At 36.4% G+C, this 23,624-nt stretch overlaps 1 protein-coding gene across 1 annotated transcript in view; it reads left to right on the forward strand.

Moving 5' to 3' along the window:
• The window catches only part of SLF1 (SMC5-SMC6 complex localization factor 1), an 81,120-nt gene that overhangs the window by 48,956 nt on the left and 8,540 nt on the right, over positions 1–23,624 (forward strand). Inside the window, exon 15 of the mRNA XM_043593667.1 lies at positions 6,703–6,850. Within this exon, the coding sequence (XP_043449602.1) occupies positions 6,703–6,850 (148 nt within the window). The remainder of the gene's footprint in view (positions 1–6,702; positions 6,851–23,624) is intronic.

The following is a 23,624-nucleotide window of genomic DNA, read 5'->3' on the forward strand; positions in this document are numbered from 1 at the left end:
TGTTCATTTAGGTTTTATTGTAAAAGATCCTTAGAAGTTGGTTTCTTCATCATCTTACATCTGGGTGTAGTAGCTAGGGACAGTTTTTTGATCATTACTGCTAAGATATCTGAATTCACTTACTCTAGATTTTTTACTTTTGTACAATTTCAATTCTTACGGAACCTATGATTTTAAAAACTGAGTCCATACAATTTTTTGTGTGTACAAATAGAAAGTTTTACTTGTTTTTAAAACTACCTTTGTGGTTGTTAGTTATTTCTTCATAAGTAGATCTTGCTTGTCATTAGAAATTTAAAGTACGGTGATTTTAGTGTATTACCTATCTGAAGGGTAGTTGGGACAATTAAATGCACTGAAATATGTAAGGTGCATTGCAACATACTGTGCCATGTTTTGGATGCCTAATAACCATTTATCACCTTTCTTCTCTTGAGAATAATCTGCCTTTGGGACTTAATTGTCTGCTTTTTGTGTGTTAATATCATTGATTTCTGCTTATAATTTTTTTTCAGACTGTTATTTAAATTATAGTTAGTGAACATACAGTGCAATATTGGTTTAAGCAGTAGAATTCAGTGATTCATCACTTACATATAACACCCAGTGCTCATCACAAGTGCCCTCCTTAATACCCATCACCCAACTAGCCCATGCCCCACCACCTCCCTCTGTTCTCTGTCATTAAGAGTCTCTCAGCTGTTCATAATTTTTTTAGTTCTTTCCTTTTATATCTTGAATATTTGGATCTATTTTCTTTTTAGTCCTTATTTCTAATATACTCAAAATAAATTGCCTTTGAGATTTATTCACAGGTTTTAATACTTAAGTGTGCTGTTAGTGTTTTTTTTTTCCCCAATGTTTTTTATTGTCAGTTATGAATTCTTTGATTCAAGAAGCATTTTAATATGCTTTAAAACTTCTAAATGGATATATTTTTGTTATGATTAATGGATATGTTTGTGCTTTTTTGTTAATTTCTAATGTAAATTATAGTTAAAAAAATGAGCCCTGTATTTCTGGCATGTGAAGTTAACTGAACTTTACTTTTCGAGTCCATGTAAGATCAGAGTAAACAGTATGTTTTCCCCATTGTTTTAAATTCCTCTCTGTCACTTTTAAGTCAAATTTAATAATTGCCTTAATTAATACTTCTGAATCTACTTTGTAAATTTGTTCCTTTTTTCTTTCTTTCTTTCTTTTTATTTTAACCATTTGTTTGTGTAGATGATGCATAGTGTTTTAGGTGGAGAATTCTGGTGTCAAATGGCCATAAGTCTATTCTCTCTCCAGAAAAATTCTTACATAGTTTCTCTTCTCATATTTCCTCTGATTGACTTTTTCTGCTCTACTTTTTTTTAGTTCCAATTAAACTTACTATACTTTCTCCATGTATCTTCTGTGCTTTTTCCCTGTCATCTAGATTTTCAGGTCTTTCATATTGTGAAGCATTCTGGGTAGTGTCTTTTCATTTAATTTTTAATTCACTAGTCTCTTCAGTAGTGTCTAATATGTTGTTAAACATGACTATTGCATTTTTACGTTTTGTATTTTTGCCAGTTTTAGACGTTTTTACTTCCTAATTACTATGACGTGTTTTTATGGTTTCTGGTTGCCTACAAAATATTCAAGGTTTTCTTTCGTTTTTCAACGTGGCAGTAATAAATTTATAGTCTTTGACTGACTGTTGCATATCTGAAGGCTTCGTAAGTCTACCTGTTTTCTCCTGTTAACTTCTCTTGTGTTTTATATATTCTCTTATGAGCTAGTTATCATTTGCTATATGCCATAAATCACATTTGAAAAATTATTTGTAAAAACAATAACATGACAAAGACAGAATATCTTCCTCTGGAGAGAATTTCTGTTGCCAGGTTTGAGGGTTCCTGGGTAATCCCAAGTGAAGTACAGGGCTACAAATACAAACAGTTTTTATTAGGCCTTGGGCTATGGCTTTTATACTCCTTTTCCTCTGGGCTCCAAAAACCACAGTTTTATATCTCAGCTCTTTCTCTGGATTCAACAAGTGTCCTTAGGGTAAAGTCATCTAGCTTTGAGTGCCTCATTTGGCTTTTTACCTAGATCTTGACTTAGCAATTTCTTAATAGGTTTCCAGAAGATGTTTTACCTATTTTATTCAACATTTTTAGTTTTCTTCTTTAACAGCATATATTTGAATTACTTAGACCTCTATTATCAGAAACGGAAGCCCTTACTGGTCTTTCAGAATTCTGTTTAGGTGGTACCTGAGGCTTTAAAAAAGGAAAATTCTTTTAAAGGCCCCAAACTTTCTTTAATTTGGCATTAAAAAGGGAGAATTATTTCCGAGTATTGCTTGTCTCTGTGACCAAGGAGTTGTATTATGTGGCAATAACCAAGTGAGTAGTCTTATTTAAAAAAACAGGGTTAAAAAAAAAAAATAGGGTTATATACATGTGTATAAGTTAGTCAACATAAAATGATACTTCATCGGCAGTTGAGTTTAATACTTCTGTAATACTTTTAAGATAAAACTGATAACATTCTGGGGTGCCTGGGTGGCTCAGTCGGTTAAGCGTCCGACTTCGCTCAGGTCATGATCTCACGGTCCGTGGGTTCGAGCCCTGCGTCGGGCTCTGGGCTGACAGCTCAGAGCCTGGAGCCTGTTTCGGATTCTGTGTCTCCCTCTTTCTCTGACTCTCCCCTATTCATGCTCTCTCTCTGTCTGTCTCAAAAATAAATAAATGTTAAAAAAAAAAATTAAAAGAAACTGGTAACATTCTTATTAATTACTGTCTGTCTTTTTATGTACTTTTTAGATCATAGAATCATTAGGGATAGAAAATATTTTCTTATTATGGAGAATTTCTTTTTTATCCATTTGGGTTATATAGATTAAATTACTCATTTATAACTGAAAATAATAATAACACTGACATTTTCACAGTTTTACAAAAGTACTGTCAAAGATAGAAATTTACTCAGGAAATGCTGATGTAAATAATAACAGATTTACCCGTATTTAACTTAAAGATTTTTGTTCAGATTTTTAAATAAATTAAACATTTTGTGAAGCATTGCAGTTGTAGCATCGGTTATAATATTAGAACTTGACAGATTAAACTTTAAACTTGACAGATTAATATTTTATTTAACATTTGAATTGTGTAAATTCATATAAACTGGTTTTTGTGTGTATGTGTTACCTTATCTGCTAGAATTCATTCTTGAACTAATTAAATCTTTTTGGCAGTTTCCAATTTCAAGAATTCCATGCATGTTCACAGACATCATTTTCTGTACTATAAAGCATTTGTTTCTTGATTTGCTGAGTTGAAGCATTCAATTTAAGTCATTAGCTAAACAGAAGTCCTCAGTTTATGCTAATATTGTTTTGTCATAATGTCAATCAGCAAGTGTTGCAGAGTGACACAATGGCAGTGAATTTCATTGTCATTAATCTGAGAAAGCTTTGGGCTTTCCTTGGCAAAGAGCAGAGGTGAGCTGTGTCAAGGTTAGGAGGGAGGTATAAATTTTGCTAAGCTTGGCGGCTAGTCCTACTTTTCTTTGTGATATCTTTAAGTGCTATTTAATGATAACCCTACTATTATAGGTAGAAATGGAAGCTACTTTGTATTTAAAAATAAGGAAATTGAGGCTAAAGAGTTTAAGGAACTTCTTCAAGGTGTCACAGCTTGTTAGGGCAAAGTCTTGACTAGGGGCCAAGTCTCCATTGCAACATACTTTCTCTTGCTTCAGATGCCAGTGTTTTAAACAGGAAGAGGCACATTATGTGTATTATGTTTGCATCTTTCTGACAGAGGTACTGGAGGAGCCATGTGTCCTCTATTGCCATGGGATATTATGTAAAGCCCTAACCTGGGAGTCGGAAGGCCAAGATTGTAGTTTGTTCTACATGATACACTAGTCGGTTTTTGGAAGATCACCAAATTGATTGATTCAATGGAGATTACTTGTACTGGCAGTCAATAGAGACACTAGAGAACTGTATTGACAAAATGTCTGATAATAGACTTTAACACATTAGAAAGGGGATTCTAAGATAAATATATGTCATGTGCAGATCATGTCTATCTTTCATTTGTTTGTTAATTCTCAGGGTTTTCTGTTCTTTCAGCTTTAGCAAACATTTCAGTATTCCAGGAAAGCTTGTCTCCCTTGATGATATATTTGCCATATTCTCACTAATCTCCTTCTAAATCATATATATTCACTCTGTTAGAATTGGTAGCATTATTTATACACTGTTAAAGTCACAGTGAGTACAGTCCATAGGGCAATATCTTGGCCCTGTGGTGACGGTGAGTGGCATAGATAAGAATAAAACGTGAAAGGGTCCAAAACCCTGATTTGAAAGTGTCTTTTTGTATAAAAATTTACTATAATGAATATGTGGTAGTATGGATGCTTAGCTAATGTCACACAGGTAAGAATAATTTTAACAAGATCTTTCTTACCATGGCAAAGAAGCTACAGTAATTCCTTGCAAGTACTACCTGTCTCTATTTAATAACAGTAGTATCAAGGTAAATTGGATAATAGGCACTATCAAAATTAATTTGTGGTACCAAGTACATGTGTACATACATTTGTGTAAGGAAAGAGAAAGGTCCCAACTGGTTGATTTTGTGGGGTCTTTTTTTAATTGATGGAGTGCTGGATTGTGGTTTTACATGAGACTTAGCTCTGTGGGCTAACCTCCTTTTTCCCTATTCAGAGCCTTATGACTAGGGATCTGAAGTGATCCTGATTTATTCTACTCTTGGGATGGAGAATATTTTGCGAAATCAAAATTTGCCAATCTCTCGATAGTTTCCTAAGTAGTGTCATTGCTGACATTCAGATAAACATTTTGTTGCAAGGAACATTCTGCAGCATGGATCTTGATATGATCAACTTTTAGTTCAAATGTAGATTCTCACTGTCCTGTTTTATGTTCTCTTGATAAGTTGAACCCTGAGAAATAAAACTTGCTCAGAGTGATTATCTCCATGTTGGCTTTACAAAGTCAAGAGTTGGCTTCCTGCAAACTACTTTGAAGACTAGCTAAGACTCAATGCCTAAGAGAGTGAGTTGTGGTCAGCTTATGGCTCGGACCCTACCAGGGTACTAGGGGAGGAGTTGGTACTTTCCCGCCTGCTGATACAGCCAGTCCTACTGCTAGCTGCCCGGGTCACACAGCTGCAAGTGCAAGACTTAAACACAGCCCTCTAATCAGGGTGGGTGAGAGGGTGGTGCTGATGCCCAGTCATGAATCCTGACCTGGCAGCATCGAGCTGTGGTCAAGGTTCTGTGTTGAGGCTCCTGATGATATTACAGGAAGGGTAGTGCTTCCCTAACCATGCAGCTTAAAATCTCCTCGGCCCCATTCTTCATAGTCTCTCTCTCACATTCTAATGTCCAGCCCTGCCTTAATGCAGTACGGCCATACAGTGTGATAGAGCCACAGGGAACTTGCACACCTACCTAAGCACCCTGACTCTGGGCTTTTCCTCAGTAAACACTGTTTTGGCAGGCCTGGTGTATGTGCTGCTTGCACAACAAACCAGAACTAGAACTTTAGTTTTGAAGTTAGTAATAGCTTCTTATAATAAGGAATGATGGTACTCTTATGAAATATTTTATACTGTAGGAACCTTGTCTGCTGAAGGCAGGAGAAAGAAATCCAGTAGTCTCTGATGGTTCGTGATTTCTCTGCCCTTAACCCCATATTAGGTTTAGTATAGTTGCGGAACATAGCACTTACCATCTATTTGGATACTATAACATTTATTTATTAAAATCTTTTCACATGTTTTGTACCCAGCTGTTAATTTGGCATTTTTTTTCACACATCCAACCCACCTAAAGAACAAATACCGAAAGTAAAGGAATTTCAACTAGTTTTAATGTCATTGTGGAAAAGTGTTAATTTTTAAATCAAAAGTGTTTAAAAATATTTTTATACCTCTTTGCCTTCATATTTTGTGAATTAGAGATTTTCCACATTAGGGTAAAGCATACTTACTGTAATTAAAGTTTGTATGCTTGCTTTATTTTTTATAGGAATTTAATGTTTAGAAGTGATAATATAGAACAATATTCATCTTTAAGAATTGATCCCTATACATCTCTAAATTAGGTAATGTAACTTGATACAGTTTAATAATTAGAATTTTAACCAATCTGTTTCTTTACAACAATCTTGTTTGCTAAAGTTCTTATTCATTGTGTTTTTTAAGTCTTTTTCTGGAGTATGCCCATATGGAGAAATGGAAAGTTTAATTTTATATATAAACAGGGATGGCTAAGTCTATTTTTTTTTTAATATCTCTGTATTCCTGTTAACAGAAATCCACAGAAGCCAGATATCTCCTCCATGTTTTAATGGAATTACTGCCATAGTAAAGCACTTGACACTGTTGAATAATGATACTTTAAAAGTTTATTCTAAGCTGTCTGTATATAAGTACTGGAGGTTTTGTTTTATTAGCGGTTTTGTCATATGGATATAAAGATTTAGATATGGATAGGGGGAGGAAGGAGAGGCAGAAAATGGAGAGAGGGAATTAGCTTGCTGCGGTTCTCAGGAACACCTTTTAGTGTTAGCGTACTCTAATTTTAAATAGCTAAGTTTGCCTCAACAAGTATTTGAAATAAACACTAATAAAAAAATATCTATTTTAATATGCATTACTAATATTTGTCCCATCTTAATGTTAGGTCTTCAAACATGAACTAGCCTACTTACTCACAGGAATTCTTGGAGCAGCAATAGATTATTGGATCTTCCTTGGTCTGAAGAGGGGTAAAAATGTGATGCGGCACATGTCTGATGACTTAGGAAGTTATGTTTCCCTTTCATGTGATGGTGAGTGTTCTGTGTTGTTTTTCTTAGACCTATTATGTGATTTTCCTTTAGGCAGTCTGTAATCTTTAACGTACATTCATATGAAGCTTTCTTAAAATAGTTACACACACACAGGCATGCATAACATAGAAACAGTATAAAGAAGGTAAAAATTCTTCATCATGAATGTTCCCACGCAGATAAACATTTAACTTTTTTATCTATTTCTTTCTAGTAATATCTAAGTATTTTTATACTCTTGAACTCGTATATATCATTTTATACTCTTATTTTCCTCTAAATGTTACATGAGCCTTCACCCCCACCACATTATTTATTTTTCAAAATATTATTTTGATGACTTCACAAAAACGGAATATTAGATGGTAATGTAAAAAATAGTACCTGGAAATATTTATTTATATGCAATATTATTAATATTTTCCTTAATCATATAATTAAAAATTATAAGTAAACTACCCTATGCAAGTAAATATTTGACCAAATTTTTTTTAATTTCAAAAAATTATTAACTAGACAAATTTAAATCAGTTTATTGTCTTTTCATTGAAGTAGCGGATTAACTTTTTTATGTATGGCGTTTCAGAATCTTACATGGTAAGAACAATTTTTAGTCCTTTTAATACTTATAATCATTGAGGTTGAGTAGAAAGCATTATCCTTCATCTTATATGTGCTATATGAACAGTTCCCAGGTCTGTTCCTATATAAATACTTAACAGTAGTAAAATGAAATTCACTGACTCAGAATACTTACTTTATAAAACCACTTGCATTAACTTGTTTATCTTATTAACTCACTATCACTGTTTAAAGCTTTTGCCCCCATGTACCTGTTGCTATATAATTTTTCTTACTATAAAAAGCTGCTACTATTTTCAATTGAGTCTGGTGGTGTAGCAAATGAGCCTGGATGAAGCAGTGGGGGAGACTTCCAAAAGACCTGAGGGCACCATTCCTGAACTTCAAAGTCAGGTTAGGGAACTATGAATCTTGTCATTTCTTTCTTTCTCACTTGTATCCTAACTTCCTAAAATGAATGTATTTTAAAACAAGTGAGTTTTTGTGGCCCTCAAATATAAAAGATAATTTTTTATATACTGCAAAAATTTTAGACTGCCAAGTATTCTTTTTTGTTATACATGTGTTTCAGTACATCTAGGTTTTATGTAAAAGAAAAAGTTCTTGAATATGCTTTAATATCACTTTAATACTTTGAAGAAAGATTCTAGAATAGGAATCCAGGACTAAAACTGGAGTTCAGGATTTATTCGATGATGCCCTCTGCAAACGGAGGTCTCTTTTATACTACTGAACTTAGAAGATTTTTATCTCAAGCATTTTATCTTCTTTTCCTTTTTCTTTGAGCTGAGGGGTGATTACTGTTACTTTTGTGGAGTAGCTAGCCTTTGTTGTTTGACTTTTTAACATTCCTTAGCTCAAATTCAATATTCCTCTAAAATCCTTTCTTATTTATTTCACTCCATTCCTACTGGGTAGTTCTTTTGTTGCTGTCGTTGATGTTCTTGTTGTTTTAGAAATAGCAAATTTCTGTCATTATTTGCTAGCATGAGAACTGAACATTTAGCTAAAAGGATTCCCCTGCTTGTATTCCATAATGAAACTTCTTTGAGTTGGGGGACCCAGGACAGGATTTGCAGTGGCTTTAGAGGCCATCAGTATAGTTAAATGTCTTGTTTCCAGTATGTGTTGGTTACCTTGAAGGTAATACAATTTGTCTCATAATTTAGCCAAATGCAGAAAATATGAGCCTGTATTAATAGGGTTTCATTATATGTTCTAAGTCAGGTTCAATGCTTTCTTCACTCATATGCTGATTTGCACTGTACTTTAAAGCAAGGTATTGTTATCCACTGCTATTTCTTCCTTTCACATGACAAATTTAAACCCAGCAAGTTTGAGCCTATGACTGACTTAAGCTAAAGCTAGATGTTAATGTTACCATTACGATCTTTTTGACACACTGAGCGATTACTTTGCTTCCCCCTGATATGTTTGATCACTAGTATTTAAAACTCTAGTTGAGATTTAACCTATATCCATGTTTGAAAAGTAGGCTTAACCCTTTTTTTTTTTTTAAACTCTTCTCAAAACACACATAATTGGTCCTTTGGGCTTCTAATTCAGCTACAGGTGGGCAGTTTTAAAAAAGACATTTCTAAAATGGTTCAAATTAATATCTTCCTAAATTTTTGTTGTTAGTATGACTTGATTTGTTACTATTGTCAAGAGACAGAAATCAAGTGAACAGTTTAAGAGAACAGTAAGTAGCTTTTCTATAGTTAATATACAAAATTAAAGTGTTTATCATGGACTTTAATAGCATAATAACTTTTATCCCTACAAGTGGACCAGGTGTTTTAATAATGTCCTTTTTGTCAGTATGTCAGTATTTTGATGAAGAACGATTTCTTTATCTCTGGATACTCCCTTTTTAAAAATTTCTTTGCATTTTTCATCAGGTGCTTTTTGCTTTTCCTAAGTCACTAGTAAAGATGTTATAGTTTGTTACATAACATTTAATTGAAGATAATGGTCCATCTTTCTCATGGCCAACTGTACATTTTTGTTTTTCTTAGTGCAAAAATACAAATCATATTATGATGCTACTCAGATTCAAATCTATTAATTTCAGTTTAGTAAAACTGTTGTTCGTTTTTGTTCTGTAGAAGATTAAGGTAGAAGATATTTCAGTAGATAAGTAAAATCCTTTTTTCTTTCCTTCAGATCTCATGTCCGTTAACCCACATTGATGTCCTTCTATTTCTAAACACTTTGAACAGAAAGAGTTTTCTTATATCCCTTTCTATATTTTAAGATCAGGTGATCTGAAATTATTTTTTATGCTTATTGAAATTTCTAGTATATTGGCTTAAACCAGGGGTTGGCAAACTTTTTTTGTGTATGATATCACATAGTAAGCATTGTTGGCTCTACAGGCTCGTAGTCTATCCCAGCTCCTCAGCTCTGCAGTTGTACGAAGAGCAGCCATACACAGAACATAAATGGACATGGTGATGTTTCAGTAAAACTTTATTTATAAAAATAGCAAGATATTGTTTCTTAACTTCTAACTTAAACTTATTTTTTCTCCTGCTTTTACTGGGAAGAAAACATGTCATCAAAATGTACTATAATATTTTTTACATCTTTAGAGAAATTTAGTAAAACTCCCTTTACCCTTCGCAGACTACTTTATTATTTTTTCCTGATAAATAATGTTTCCAAACTCTTTTATTTTTTAATTCCTCTCCATTTTTCAGACCTCTTTCATAAATATGTTTTCATAATTTTACTAATTATCTCATCAGAATGTTTCTATTCACTTTATTTATTCAACATATTTTTATTGCTACTCTACTAAGCACCGAAATAAATACTGTGTCTAGTGAAGGGGTGGGTAACAAAACGTGGCCCTTGATTTTTTGGAGTTTTTGGTGAGAGAAACAGACTATAATTAGATTAATGTAAATATATCGTTTAAAAATGCTGAGTGCTTCAAACAAGAAAAACTAGGTGTTGAGATGGGTGAACTTATACTTCATATCAGGTAATCATGTAGAACAGAACCTGAAGGAAAAGTAGGAGTTGGGCAGACAGGGAAACATGTTTGCATTAGAAGACACATTTACCAAAACTGAGATAGGAAGAAGCAGGGCCTATTTGAAATCTTAAGGTAGCTAGCTGATGGCAAGATGCAAGAAGAGTAGCCAGAATAAAGGCAAAGAAATTGTAAGAGAGTTTGCAGAGGAACTCCTAAGCCATGTTGATGAGTTAGAAGCTCTTTTAGGGGTGCCTGAGTCGCTCAGTCAGTTAAGCATCTGACTTTGGCTCAGGTCATGATCTCACGTTTTGTGGGTTGGAGCCCCCAGTTGGGCTCTATGCTGACAGCTCAGAGCCTGGAGCCTGCCTCAGATTCTGTGTCCGCCTCTCTCTCTCTGCCCCTCCCCTGCTTGCACTCTGTCTCTCTCTCTCTCTCTGAAAAATAAACAAACGTTTAAAAAAAAAAAAGTTTTTTTTAACAAGGGAGTGGCATGACTTGATAAACACTTTTTAAAAAGCCTATCAAATGCTCTTTCTGGGTGAATAACTTCAATTGGATCATCTCCTTTGAACAATAAAGTGCAAGTTATTTCTACTTTGTTTTTGCCTCTGCTTAGAGGTGATATGTTAAGAGATCAGTTGGTTGTAATAAACACTGTGATGATAGGCTTTTTTTTTTAATGTATAACTAGAGATTTAATATTCAAAAGAATTCTTTCAGAATAGAAAATTTTTGCAAATCATATATCAGATAAGGGGTTAATATTCAAAGTATATAAAGAGCTAACAAAACTTGAGAGCAGACAGTCTGTTAAAAATTGGGCGGAAGAACTAAATTTGTCCAAAGGGGAATCAAAATGCCTAACAGGCACATGAAAAGATGCTCAGTAGCACTAATCATCAAGGAGGTACAAATCAAAATGACAGTGAGATATCACCTCACACCAGTTGGAATGGCTATCATCAAGAAGACAAGACAGTGGTTCACATGGATGTGTTAAAAAGGGAGCCTGTACACACTATTAATGGGAATGTAAAGTAGTCCGAATACTATGGAAAATAACATGGAAGTTCCTCAACAAATTAAAAATTGATCCACCGTGCAATTCAGCAGTACCACTTCTGGGTACATACCCAGAGGAAATGAAAACAGGATTTTGATGAGGCTTATGCACACCCATGTTTGTCACAGCATTATTCACAATAGCCAAGATATGGGAAAACCCAAATGCCCATCGTTGGATGAATGTATACAAAAGATGTGGTATACATATACCATGGACTCTTATTCAGCCATGAGAAGGGAGGATATTCTTCTATTCACAACAACATGGATGGACCTTGAGCACGTTACACTAAATGAGAGAGACAAGTACTGTAAGAAGTCACTTACATGTGGAATCTTAAAAAGTCAAACCTCCAAAAAACAAAAAGCAAACCCAGTAAAATTGATGTGACATACATTGGGTTCTGGAATCAAACGGTCAAGAAAGAGTTCGTGGGATGTCTTTGGTGCAAAAGCACAGCGACAGGAATCATGGGCAGAAAAAGCTACACTGGGATTGTGAGGAGTGACTGATGATACACTATTAAGTTGGGAGGGGCTTAGGGAAGCAAGGTTTTTGGGACCTTGAGGGGCTAGCTGCTGTTTAAGAATAAGGTCATTTACTAATCTCTAGTAAAACCTTAGTCATGAGACTCTTCAGGTGTGTATCAGGGGGCCATATGTTTGGAGGATAATTGCTAACCTATAGCTTGGGGTGGGGGGCAGGGGGGTTGGCAGGGAGTAGAGATAAAGGAAGTTTTCAAAGGGATTTTCGTATGTTAAAGAAAACTTACAGGATCCTGGAGGTTGGGCTAACATCATAATGTCAGGCTAAGGTTGCCTTTTGCATCTAGCAAACTACTAACACTGAGGCATTTGAGTTCATGTAGGAAGGTCCCTCTGCCTGTCTTAAGTACTTGTCAGTGGGCTGCAAAGGAAATTTAATATTTTTTTCTTCTACGCTTCTTTTGCCTTTGTTTTCCATATCACAGTGGTGGTTACTATAGGATGGGGAGTGAGGGGATAAAGTTGATTGTGTTTAAGGCTACAAACTTGAAGCGAGTAGTAAATAAGCCATAGAGATCTATCTAATATACAATATGATGAACACAGATAATAATATTGTAGTATAATGATGTTATATAATAAATGCTACTTCAGTGGCAATCACGTTACAGTATATAAAAGTTTCAAAGTGACAGGCTGTACACCTTAAATTTATAAAATGTCATATGGCAAGTTGATTAAAATCTTTTGATGATCATTCTTACTGCTTGCACAGTTTCAGTATTTACAGTGCAGTAGGTTGTAAGTAGTCAGTTGTAACAAAAGGTTGTAAATAACTCCTTTCTCATTTCCAGTTCCTATAATTGTATCTCAGTGGAGGCTATTTTGGAAAGGTTTAATTGAATTGAGCAGTCTCCTGTATGTGTGGGGCTAGGTGGATCTACTTAACATCTGACCAGAGCCCTTTGCCTATATGGCAGTGTGTTGCCTCAAGGCAAGAAGTTTAGGTCTTTAGGCAAGGCAGAATTTCTAGGTTAGCCTGGACACTGTTTATATTTGGGGCTGGATCATTCTTTGTTGTTGGAGACTGTCCTATGAACTGTGAATTGTAGGGCTTTCAGTAGTAGCTGTGTCCTTTGGCCACTGAATGCCAGTAGCACTTCCCACACTAGTTATGACAACCAAACATTGCCAAATGTTCCCTGGAGGAATTCCCCACCCACTTAGTTCATTCTTTCTCCCTCTTCACCCTGCTATGCCCCCCTCCTGCAGTCAAAATTCAGACAATCAAGAACTGCAGGAATACCAGCCCTGAGCCTTTTGTTAAGGCATTTGAGCAGGATAGGACTCTTGTTGGGTGTCTGGAGTCTTTTCAGCCCAAAGGAACTCAGCCCCTGTGTACAGAGGTCAAGTTTTATACTTCATATTGATATTTAGTTTGTCATTCTGTTCAATTTTTAAAACGCATTTTAACCTGTTATGTTTATTTTGCTGATTTTATTGACTTTTTCCAGAGTTTGTAGTAAGGGAGAACAGAATATGCCACCCCAAAATGTGCCACCTTGGCATGTGGGTTATTTTGAGCTAAAGACAGTTGAGGACCAACAGACTTTAGGAAGAGTTTTATCTCCCCCTTAACTGCCTAAAATAATTTAAGTAACTTTCTTCCTAGACTAGGCCTTCTATACAAAGAGTATGGGCCAGATGTGGTAAGCTGGGGCTAACTTGGCAGGGTCTGTTTGTTCTGATTCCTGTATGTGTCCCATTGTCTCTGCATAGTATGACAGACATTTTGTTACCATACATTTGCTTTTCCCAATTGCCTCAATTGCCAAGTGTCTTTGAACCTCTCCTGTCTGTGTGTGGCTCCTGCATGAAAGGAATTAAATTTGTTTTTCTTCTGTTAGTCTTATGTCAATTTAATTAAGACACCAGCCAAAAGAACCTAGAAGGGTGGAGGAAAAAATGTTCCTCCCCTACAAGTGGCCACAGAAAGAGAATAGTTTTAGTGTCTGGATGGTGGACATTCTGTGGCTGCTGCAGCTGAGAGATCCTGGGACCATTTTCAGAAAGCCACAGAAGGTAAGAATTCTTATCATGTCAGTTTCCCAGATCTCTGCCTGCAGCGTCCAGTGGAAGCAAGAATAGTGAGAGTCCTCTTTTTCCTTTTATAAATTTAGATTAGCAGGAGGAAATATTTGTGAAACTAGTTCCTTGCATATAGGGACTCTGGGAAAGGTGTGTAATTAGTACTCTTGGTTTTGTTTAAATTTTTTTTTTTTTATTTAAGTAATCTCTGCATCTAACATGGGTCTTGAACTCATGATCTTAAGATCAAGAGTTGAATGCTCTTCCAGTTGACCAGCCAGGCATCCCAAGTTCTCTTGGTTTTTATTGGTCATTTTCCTCTCAAAGATGGTCACTGTTTTTCTTCGTCTCTCTGTTGTGTTATTATTCATAAGGAGGAAAATTGTAGGGTGTAACAAACACAAGCCCTATAAACCTGCTATTTGAGCCACTGACCTCACAGACTAGTGAGTTCACGGTTCTCTGACTCTTATCAAATTGGCATTTGTTTAGACAAGCTTTGTTGTGCGTTAACATGCACATAAGGTGAAGACTTTTGGAAGCCAAAGCTGCAAGATTGGTGGGCACGGGTCAAGCACTTAAAAGCTATTAGAGTGCTCACTACCTAACTCAGTGACCCCATGTTAGGATAAGTTGGTCCTAGAATAGGTTAGATTGGCACTAGGTCACCCATCATCCTCAAGATAATTTCTGTGCAGTGAGGTTCTTTGATTTAAAATAACTCAAAATTTCCAACTGAGCAACATGTCCCTATTAAGTATTACTCTGGCTCTGAGAGCCCTGAGGCTCAGTTAGTGTACATATAAGAAAAACTGGATGAGGTTTTACTTTTCTCTCATTCTGTACCTTGAGAACTTGGCTTTGTGACCAGTGAGAATATTTTCTATCCTCTCTGCCAGGTGCAAGGCGCACATACCAGCATGCATCTTGGTGGCCACTCAAATAGACTGGAGTTCCGAGACATGAAGTCACAAGCAGCACTCTCTTTCTCTGAGTGTGCAGTCTATGAGGGGAGTTTGTTATGAGAGGTCCCACTCAGTCCATAAGGGGTTTTAGCCATCTCAACCTGTGTCATTTTGTCAGTGCTAGAAAAGTCCCATTCCAGTAGCGCCTGCCTGGTGTCATAGATTAGCATGTGTGTGACTGGAGATGTCTCACATTCTCCTTGGAAACCTGAGACAGTGTTATCATTATACCATTTTTACTGTAACAACTTTTGTAGACTCTTTGAGTGAACTTCTTGAATCATAGGGGCTGCCTCTTCTGTACCCACTTGAGGAATGTCTCTTGTGTCCATGGTAAAAATTGATTCAGAACATAGAAAGTTGCTTCCGGGTTTTTCCACAAAAAGGCTTATTAATTTGAGTTGCTATTAAGATTAATACACAATCATTCTTGTCAATGGCCAGACAGTAGATACTTTATAATACAAAAATATATAATTGGTTATATTTAAAAGGAAAAATTTTAGAGAGATGTCATCTTAAACAGTTGGTGCCTTTGGAATGACCAGATTTAAAAAGAGGACCTAAAGGGGGCACCTGGGTGGCTCAGAAGGTTAAGCATCTGACTCATGGTTTTGGCTCAGGTCACGATCTCAGTTTTGTGAGTTCGAGCCCTGCATCAGGCTCTGAGCTGACAGCGCGGAGCCTGCTTCAGATTCTCTCTCTCTCCCTATTTCTCTCTCTGCCCCTCTCCCTCCCCCACTTTCACTGCCTCTGTCTCTCTCAAATAAAATAAAACTGAAAAAAGAGTTTAAAAAAAAGGACCCAAAGGAATATAATCAGTAGCCTTAGGGACTCCTTTACAAGGTTAAATAACAGAAATTAGAACAAAAATTATAGTACACATCCAGTGTAAATTCTCTGTCTTAAATTCCAGTCCCATCTCCTCAGCAAATTCCCTAACTCCCCGAATTCCCCTGCCTTCCCTAGAAGATTCCGTATACACCCAGCTGCCTGTATAAATTTTACTTTCTCTAAAAGATTTGCCTGGAGCTTTTCAGTTTGTACTTCAGACGCGAGTGTATAGGTTTCTAGTTTAAATGCTGAAGGCTGGGAAGTAAATTTAAACAGAAGCACCTGTGACAGGCAGTAGGCCTCACTTTACTATTTCATACAGTTCCTCCTACTTCCCAGGGCTTTGTAATCAGGCCCTGCCAGCTTTGGGCCTTCCTATGCAGTGTCCCTAGAGGATATATCCTGGAACCCCCACTGCAAAGAATTCATGACCCAAGAACAGGAGCAGATCTTTCACATTATAAAGCCCTCTTACCTCCACTTTCAGAAGACATACCAAATTTAGAGAGCAGAAACATTAATGGCCATTCACAACACTACTAACAGAGACCTTGATTAGCTGCAAAAGAGTGTTCTCCCCACCCATGATGTCGCTGTAGTTAACTGACAAGCCAGATGGCTCCCTGAGGAAAAATCTGCCTCCCATAGGAAACTGGTGACCACAAAGTATCTCTTAGATCCTCCAACAGATGATCAGCTGAAGGCCTGAAGGCTGGTGTTTGGGATCTGATAGAAGCAATAGTAGAGGCTTTTTCCCCTAAGGTGAATTGGTCCAAGGTTGAATTGTACAGTCTGAAAGAAGGCCTTTGTGTTTTAAAATGCTTAATAGAAACTTTACAGAGGCATATTGCACTAAACCCTGAAGTTATAGATAAGGGAATCTTTTGGTTTCTATCTTAGTCGGAAATCCTTTCCATGATGCAAGTCTTTATCTTACAGATCTTTGCAAAACCAGAAATGAAGCCCTGGAAACAATTACCAACCCTCAAGTCTCCCTTATAAATCTGTGTAGATACTGTAAAAGATTGGGACATTGAAAATAGAATTGTCCCTCACTTAAAAAGAAGGCAAAATTTAGATAGTAATTACCCCACATCTCTGATAATAGGCAAATGTATCCCAAAAGCTGAATCTTGGAGAAAACTATGGATACTTTGTGCTTTTGTGATGTGAATTTTCTACCCCCAGATCCTATAAGACCTAAGAGCCATTCTTTGAAATGCAAACTTTAGGAAAAAGTTTTTTATCAAGAAGGAGGGAAAAAGGAGCTTGGTGGAAATAAGGCGAATAAAAAATCTTAAGTGTCATCTCCATAAATATTGAAAAGCTTTAGCCATCTGAGCAGGTGATTTAACTTATTTCAACTGTCAAAACAAAATTTGGATCCAACTGCTCTTTTAAATACCAGTAAGGTTTGCATTATCATACCCATCTCATGGCTAAAATTTTAAAACAGCTATATTGTGTGTGGTAGATGTATTATTCTACCTCTGGATAGTGTTGCTAATACCAGTTTTTAAAAGAATTCTACTTAATTTGCTCAAAAACAAACAAGTGCTTATATGGATTAAGTAATCTTAAAATTCTGAGAAATACGTAAGACCTAACACAAATGCCTTTTAGGTCCACATAATTTGGAAAAGCAGTTAGTATTAAAGCTAGTTTAAGTTCATTGGTTTAGTTACAATAGACATGTCTTTAAAATTATCAACACTGAATATAATGCAGACATACAACTTACTGTACCTGAGTTTATTAGTGAATAAGTTCATGTTATCTCTGTTAAAATATTTGTCAGCAAGAAAAATAGGTTGGGATGGCTGACTTTGTCTATCTCATGACATTTTCATGGGTAATCCGAATATAATTGTTGGGAGCAAGTGATTTAGGTAGATGTAAGTGAGATGAGAATTGTTAGGTGAATTTTTTCCACAGTAATTATGTTTTATGGTATGTGTACTTACAAAGCTTTCCAAATCTCTTTGGTAACTTCTTAAATCCTTAGAGTTTTGTTTGTAAAGTCAAGTTACATTATAAAAATTAATTTCTTTAAAAAAAATGTCTTTTTTAATGTTTATTTTTGAGAAGGAGAAACCGAGCACAAGTGGGGGAGAGGCAGAGAGAGACAGAGACACAGAATCTGAAGCAGACTATAGGCTCTGTGCGGACAGCTCAGAGCTGACAGCTCACAGCCCCTGATGTGGGGCTCAAACTCACAAACCGTGAGATCATGACCTGAGCCGAAGTCGGATGCCCAACGGACTGAGCCACCCAGGTGCCCCCTTTGTTTTTTTTAATTTTTTAAAGTCTATTTATTTTGAGAGAGAGCATGCAGGCAGGGTAGGGACCGGGGGGGGGGGGGGGGGGGGGGGGGGGGGGGGGGGCAGGGAGAGAATCTCAAGCAGGCTCTGCAGTGTCAGTGAAGATGTGGGCCTCGAACCCACAAACTGGGATACCATGACCTGAGCCGAAATCAAGAGTTGAATGCCACCCCAACACCCTGGTAGAAATTCATTTCTAAATAAGATGGAAATACTAGATCATTTTTAAATAAGATAAAATACTACAACATTAATTACCGTATAAAGTTTTATCCCCTTTTGGATTCACAGAGGAACTAAAGATATTTGGTGTGTTAGTAAACTTGTCTTTTGTCACTTTGGCAAATTTACTGTGAGGAACAATATATTTCTAGAAATTATTGAATGTGTTCAAAATTTCTTGGTAATGCTACAATTGTCTACTTCTTAGTTTTTACTAGAAATTAACATTTCTAAGGGTTAAGAATTTTATTTAATATATGTAATTAAGACTACTGGAAATAATAGGGGTGATAACTGCATGCAAGGAACAAGTCGAGTTTCTGACTAAGAGAAGGTATGAGGTATGGAGATGTGTTTTTGGTAAGAGAGAAACAAGTAATTTTTTCCTAATTGTTTCAGAATGGGAAGGAGAGAGAATTTTACCTTCGAGGTCAAGTTGGCTGAAGTTAAATGAATTTATTATGAGGGTTTTACAAAATAACCTTCGAGGTCAATAATGTACTTACATTTAAGTACAACTGAAAGTATTATTTCATCTGCTAAAAGGACAAAGTTTTCTTGGACCATCCGATTTTCTTTCAATAATGTGAAAGGTTTTTATTCACCTTTTAAATAATCTGCCTAGGAAATAACAATTCTGTGTATTATCAAAATAATTTCCTCTGTTGTCTTAACAAGTTTTTGATTACTTAAGAAAACAGAGTGTTCTCTATTGCCAAGGTGTTTTGTTGTTTTTTTTTTTTTTTTTTTTTTCTGGCTACTTGAATTTCTATATTTGAGTGCAAAATCTTTGTCACTTTGGTTAAGTTATCTCACAGTGGCTTATGATACTGTTTGACCAAGCGTTCTAAAATTTTTTTTTTTTTTTATGTTTATTTTTGAGAGACAAAGAGAGACAGAGCACAAACAGGGGAGGGGCAGAGAAGGAGGGAGACACAGAATCCGAAGCAGGCTCCAGGCTCTGAGCTGTCAGCACAGGGCCCAATGCAGGGCTTGAACTCACAGACCGCAAGATTGTGACCTAAGCCAAAGTCGGATGCCCAACCAAAGGAGTCACCCAGTCTCCCCTAAAATCTTTTGATACTCTAACAAACTTCTCAAAATCGAATTCTAAAGCCCTTTGTGACTTCGAAGTAAATTTGCGATTTTGCAAAGGATCCCTGGAGTATTGCAAAAGATATGTTCTTTCTCCTTGTCAAATGTGCATTTCTGAACAAATTAGGTTTATTTGATAAGTCACATGGGAAACACTGTCAAATAAGAAGTAATACTTAAGCCTTCTTTATGTTGTTTTTCTATAGTTGTATGTAAGTGTTCCAAAAATAATGTAAAATACCCAGAAATGTGATATGTGCTGGTATAATGTTGTCACTTGTAATTCTAGTCTTCATTTTTTTTTTTTTACTTTTTTAACATTCATTTATTTTTGAGAGAGAGAGAGAGAGAGAGAGAACGAGCAGGGGAGGGGCAGAGAGAGAGAGAGGGAGACACAAATCTGAAGCAGGCTTCAGGCTCCGAGCTGTCAGCACAGAGCCTTGATGTGGGGCACGAACCCATGACCATGAGATCATGACCTGAGCCAAAGTCAGACACCCAACTGACTGAACCACCCAGACACCCCATTCTAGTCTTTACCTTAAGATGTGTGCCAGAGAGATAACCAAATAACCAGGGCCATTTTTAAGTTTGTTATTTACAAAGAGTTACTGTTCTGCTCTGTTGCATTGTGAATATGTTTCATCCTCAGATTCATGGAAAGGACTCTGACAAATACTGTAGTATATTGTTTCTCATAATTTTAAGATCATACCATTTAATTGGGTAAGGATTTGCAGAACTCTGATGGAGAAACATCATTTCCTAAAACTGCAAACATAAGATCCTGATCAATAAGCATTAATTTTATGGGACTGAATGGATTAATGAGGATGACTATAATTTTTATAACTGTTTGTTTGAAACATTACTGTTTTTTAATGTTATGTTTTTCCACTTTTAAGAAACTTTATAACAAACTGGTAAAGTATACTTTTGTAAGCAAAGACAAAACCTTAACCTTTTCTCCCTACCTGATCTCTCTGGAACTCAGAAACTTCTTAGTATTCTTATTTTCATGACAGTATAGTTATTTGCATAAGTTCAATAAGAATCGGTTCAGGGGCGCCTGGGTGGCGCAGTCGGTTAAGCGTCCGACTTCAGCCAGGTCACGATCTCGCACTCTGTGAGTTCGAGCCCCGCGTCGGGCTCTGGGCTGATGGCTCAGAGCCTGGAGCCTGTTTCTGATTCTGTGTCTCCTTCTCTCCCTGCCCCTCCCCCGTTCATGCTCTGTCTCTCTCTGTCCCAAAAATAAATAAACGTTGAAAAAAAAAAAAAAAATTAAAAAAAAAAAAAGAATCGGTTCTCCTTGTAACAAGACACAATTGGATACATTGGTTATGTTGCCAAAGTTTTGGCTGGAATGTCATATTTGAGAATGTGCATAGAATCGCATTATGACCAGACAGCTTTAAGGAACTAAAGCGGACTTCATGAAGCCATTAAATCCCCTTGGAAAGACAGCCTGGTACCTTGCTTTCAGGATTCCCAGCAGCCTTACCAGCTAAACAAGGTCACTTCCTAGCAGGCTCAGAAACCTTGGGATATTTTGGAGACCTCAAGAAAAGAGGAATTTATCCACGTCTATAGGTATAGCAGGCAAAGTCTTATAGCAGGAACTTTGCTTGGCTTCCTAGCCTCAAGAGTCTTTTGAAAGTTGAATCAGAGTCATGCCTGGCTGGCTCAGTCAAAGGAACATGAACTCTTGATCTTGGGGTCATGAGTTCAAGCCTCATATTGGGTGTTAAGATTACTAAAAAAAAAGAAAAGAAAATTAACTTTTTAAATCATAAAAAATAAAAGGTCAATCTGAAATTCCTTATGAAAAGTTCCAGCAGATTTAAAAGAGCCTGTATGGTCAGTATCTATTCTTGCTGCACTTATGTAAATAATCAGCCACGTTTACTAGACTTCATTTGCAAATGAATTTGTCTCATTGTGGTTATATTTGATAAAATGAGGGTGACTGTAGAAAGAAAAATCGTTTCCATAATACACTTTTATGGATATCAGATCCTGTTTCTGTTAATTGCCTTTGAGGTCCTGTTTTATACCTGTAAACTGGACTAGATGCTGAATTCTTCTAATTCCCTCCAATATTTGGCTATAATTCTCCAAACTGGCCTTTCTAAGTTTTTTTCCCACCTTTCTGACTTGGAATTGTTGAGAACTGAAATATCCCTTTTCCTGAAGCTGTGCAAGCAAAAGCTGGATAGCTTGATATAAACTTTATAGAAATTACCACAGCAGCTCCTGCATGGGCGGTCTTCATACCTAATGCTATATGGCCACTCAGAAAACTCACCAGAGACATTCACACTGCAAACGAGGAAAATCTGTCAGATTGCCACTGCCTGCACTTGTTCAATCTGAAGGTGTTTTGACCCAGACATCTAGAAATCTTGACTGGCTGCCTTCACAACTTAGAGATTTAGATTATAGTCTGTCCCAGCCATTAACTTTTGCTTCCATAGAAATAACCTTAGTAAATTCCAGATTGTACAATGTAAGCCTAACTTTGGGAGCACACCTGTATTACTACCTCCTGAAATGAGACACAACTCTTTTCATTGAACTGACCAGTTCTCAGGGCTAAGAGACTGGTTCAGTGAGATGGAGCAATCTATCAACTCAGCTTCTAGAATACTAAACTTCTTGGGAAGTTTCAAAGGCTGGACTGAAGGGGAGGAAAATATGCCACCCGAGAATGTGTCACTTTGGCAGGTGGATTATTTTGCACTAAAGATAATCAAGTATCCAAAGACTCGAGGGGCGCGTAGGTGGCTCAGTTTGTTAATTATCTGTCTCTTGATTTCAGCTCAGGTCATGATCTTGCATTCATGGGTTCGAGCCCTGCATAGGACTTCACATTGACAGTATGGAACCTGTTTGAGGTTCTCTCTCTTCCCCCCTCTTTCTGCCCCTCCCACACGTGTGCTCTCTCTCAAAATGGATAGAGGGTTTGGTCCTGAAAGAGAAATATCAGCAGAGGTAACTATAAAGAGTATAAGCTAGGAGTGGTGAGCTAGGGGAAGTTTAGCAAAGCCTATTTGTTCAGATTCCTCTCTGTGTCCCATTGTCTCTGTATAGCATGTCAAATATTTGTTTACCAAACATTTGCTTTTCCCATCTTCTGTAAATTGTCTTCCTTCCCTGTGACCCCTACCTCCATTCTCCTTAACTAGGATGGCATGTAAACCTTAATTACCTGTCTTTGTACCTCTCATGTATATGAGGCTCCCATATGAAAGGAATTAAATTTGTTTTCCCTATGTTAATCTTTCTTATGTCAATTTAATTAATAGACCCGCCAAAAGAACCTAGAAGGGTAAAGAAAAAAAAGTTTTCTCCCCCACAGGAGTGAATCTGCCATATTGTATAATATCACAACTTTTTTGTCCTGTTTTAATTTTAGCTCTTTTAGCATCTTGTTGATTGGTCTTGTTTATTCTTTATATTCCATTCTGTTACTTATACAGAAAGTATCAATGGAGAATTCATAGCATCGAATAGATTATTTTATGTGGCAGATAGTCCTTTATTACTTTCAGTTCTTGTGTATATTTATGCATTTCCATGTTATTGGAAAACTTGAGGTTTTTGGTAGAAAAGATTTGAGTCTCTTGGTGTTTCATTTTGGTTTTGTCATTTAAAATTATAGCCCCCTCCCCTACTTCCTATATAGTAGATGGGTACAGACTTCTAAGGATGTCCTCATACATTCTCTTGTCTTACATTTTCCCTTCCTTTACATTTACTCCTCCGCAGTGATAGGATTCATGGATGTTGTCAGGGGAAAGGGCCTAATTTCTTTCTTCCTGTCATCTCAAATTAAATAATATATGTGTCCATTAAAAAACCAAGTACTGGTTCCCCAAAGACAACCCTATTGTGTGAAGATATCTTTACATTAGTTGGAAAATATAGTGATAAAATCCTATACCTATCTATTCATATATCATCTCTCTGTTCATGTGTGTGTGTATGTAATTTCAAAACTTTTATTTAAAATAATAAAAATTAATGATTGTTTCAAATGTGAGAACATGCACCATAAAAAAAATAAAATTTCTAATTTCTTGAAAGACAAGTATCATCTTAGGAGCATCGTCTGGTTTTTGTGCTTTAAAATC

This window comes from Prionailurus bengalensis, chromosome A1, assembly GCF_016509475.1.
Source record: "Prionailurus bengalensis isolate Pbe53 chromosome A1, Fcat_Pben_1.1_paternal_pri, whole genome shotgun sequence".
Classification (NCBI taxonomy): domain Eukaryota; kingdom Metazoa; phylum Chordata; class Mammalia; order Carnivora; family Felidae; genus Prionailurus; species Prionailurus bengalensis.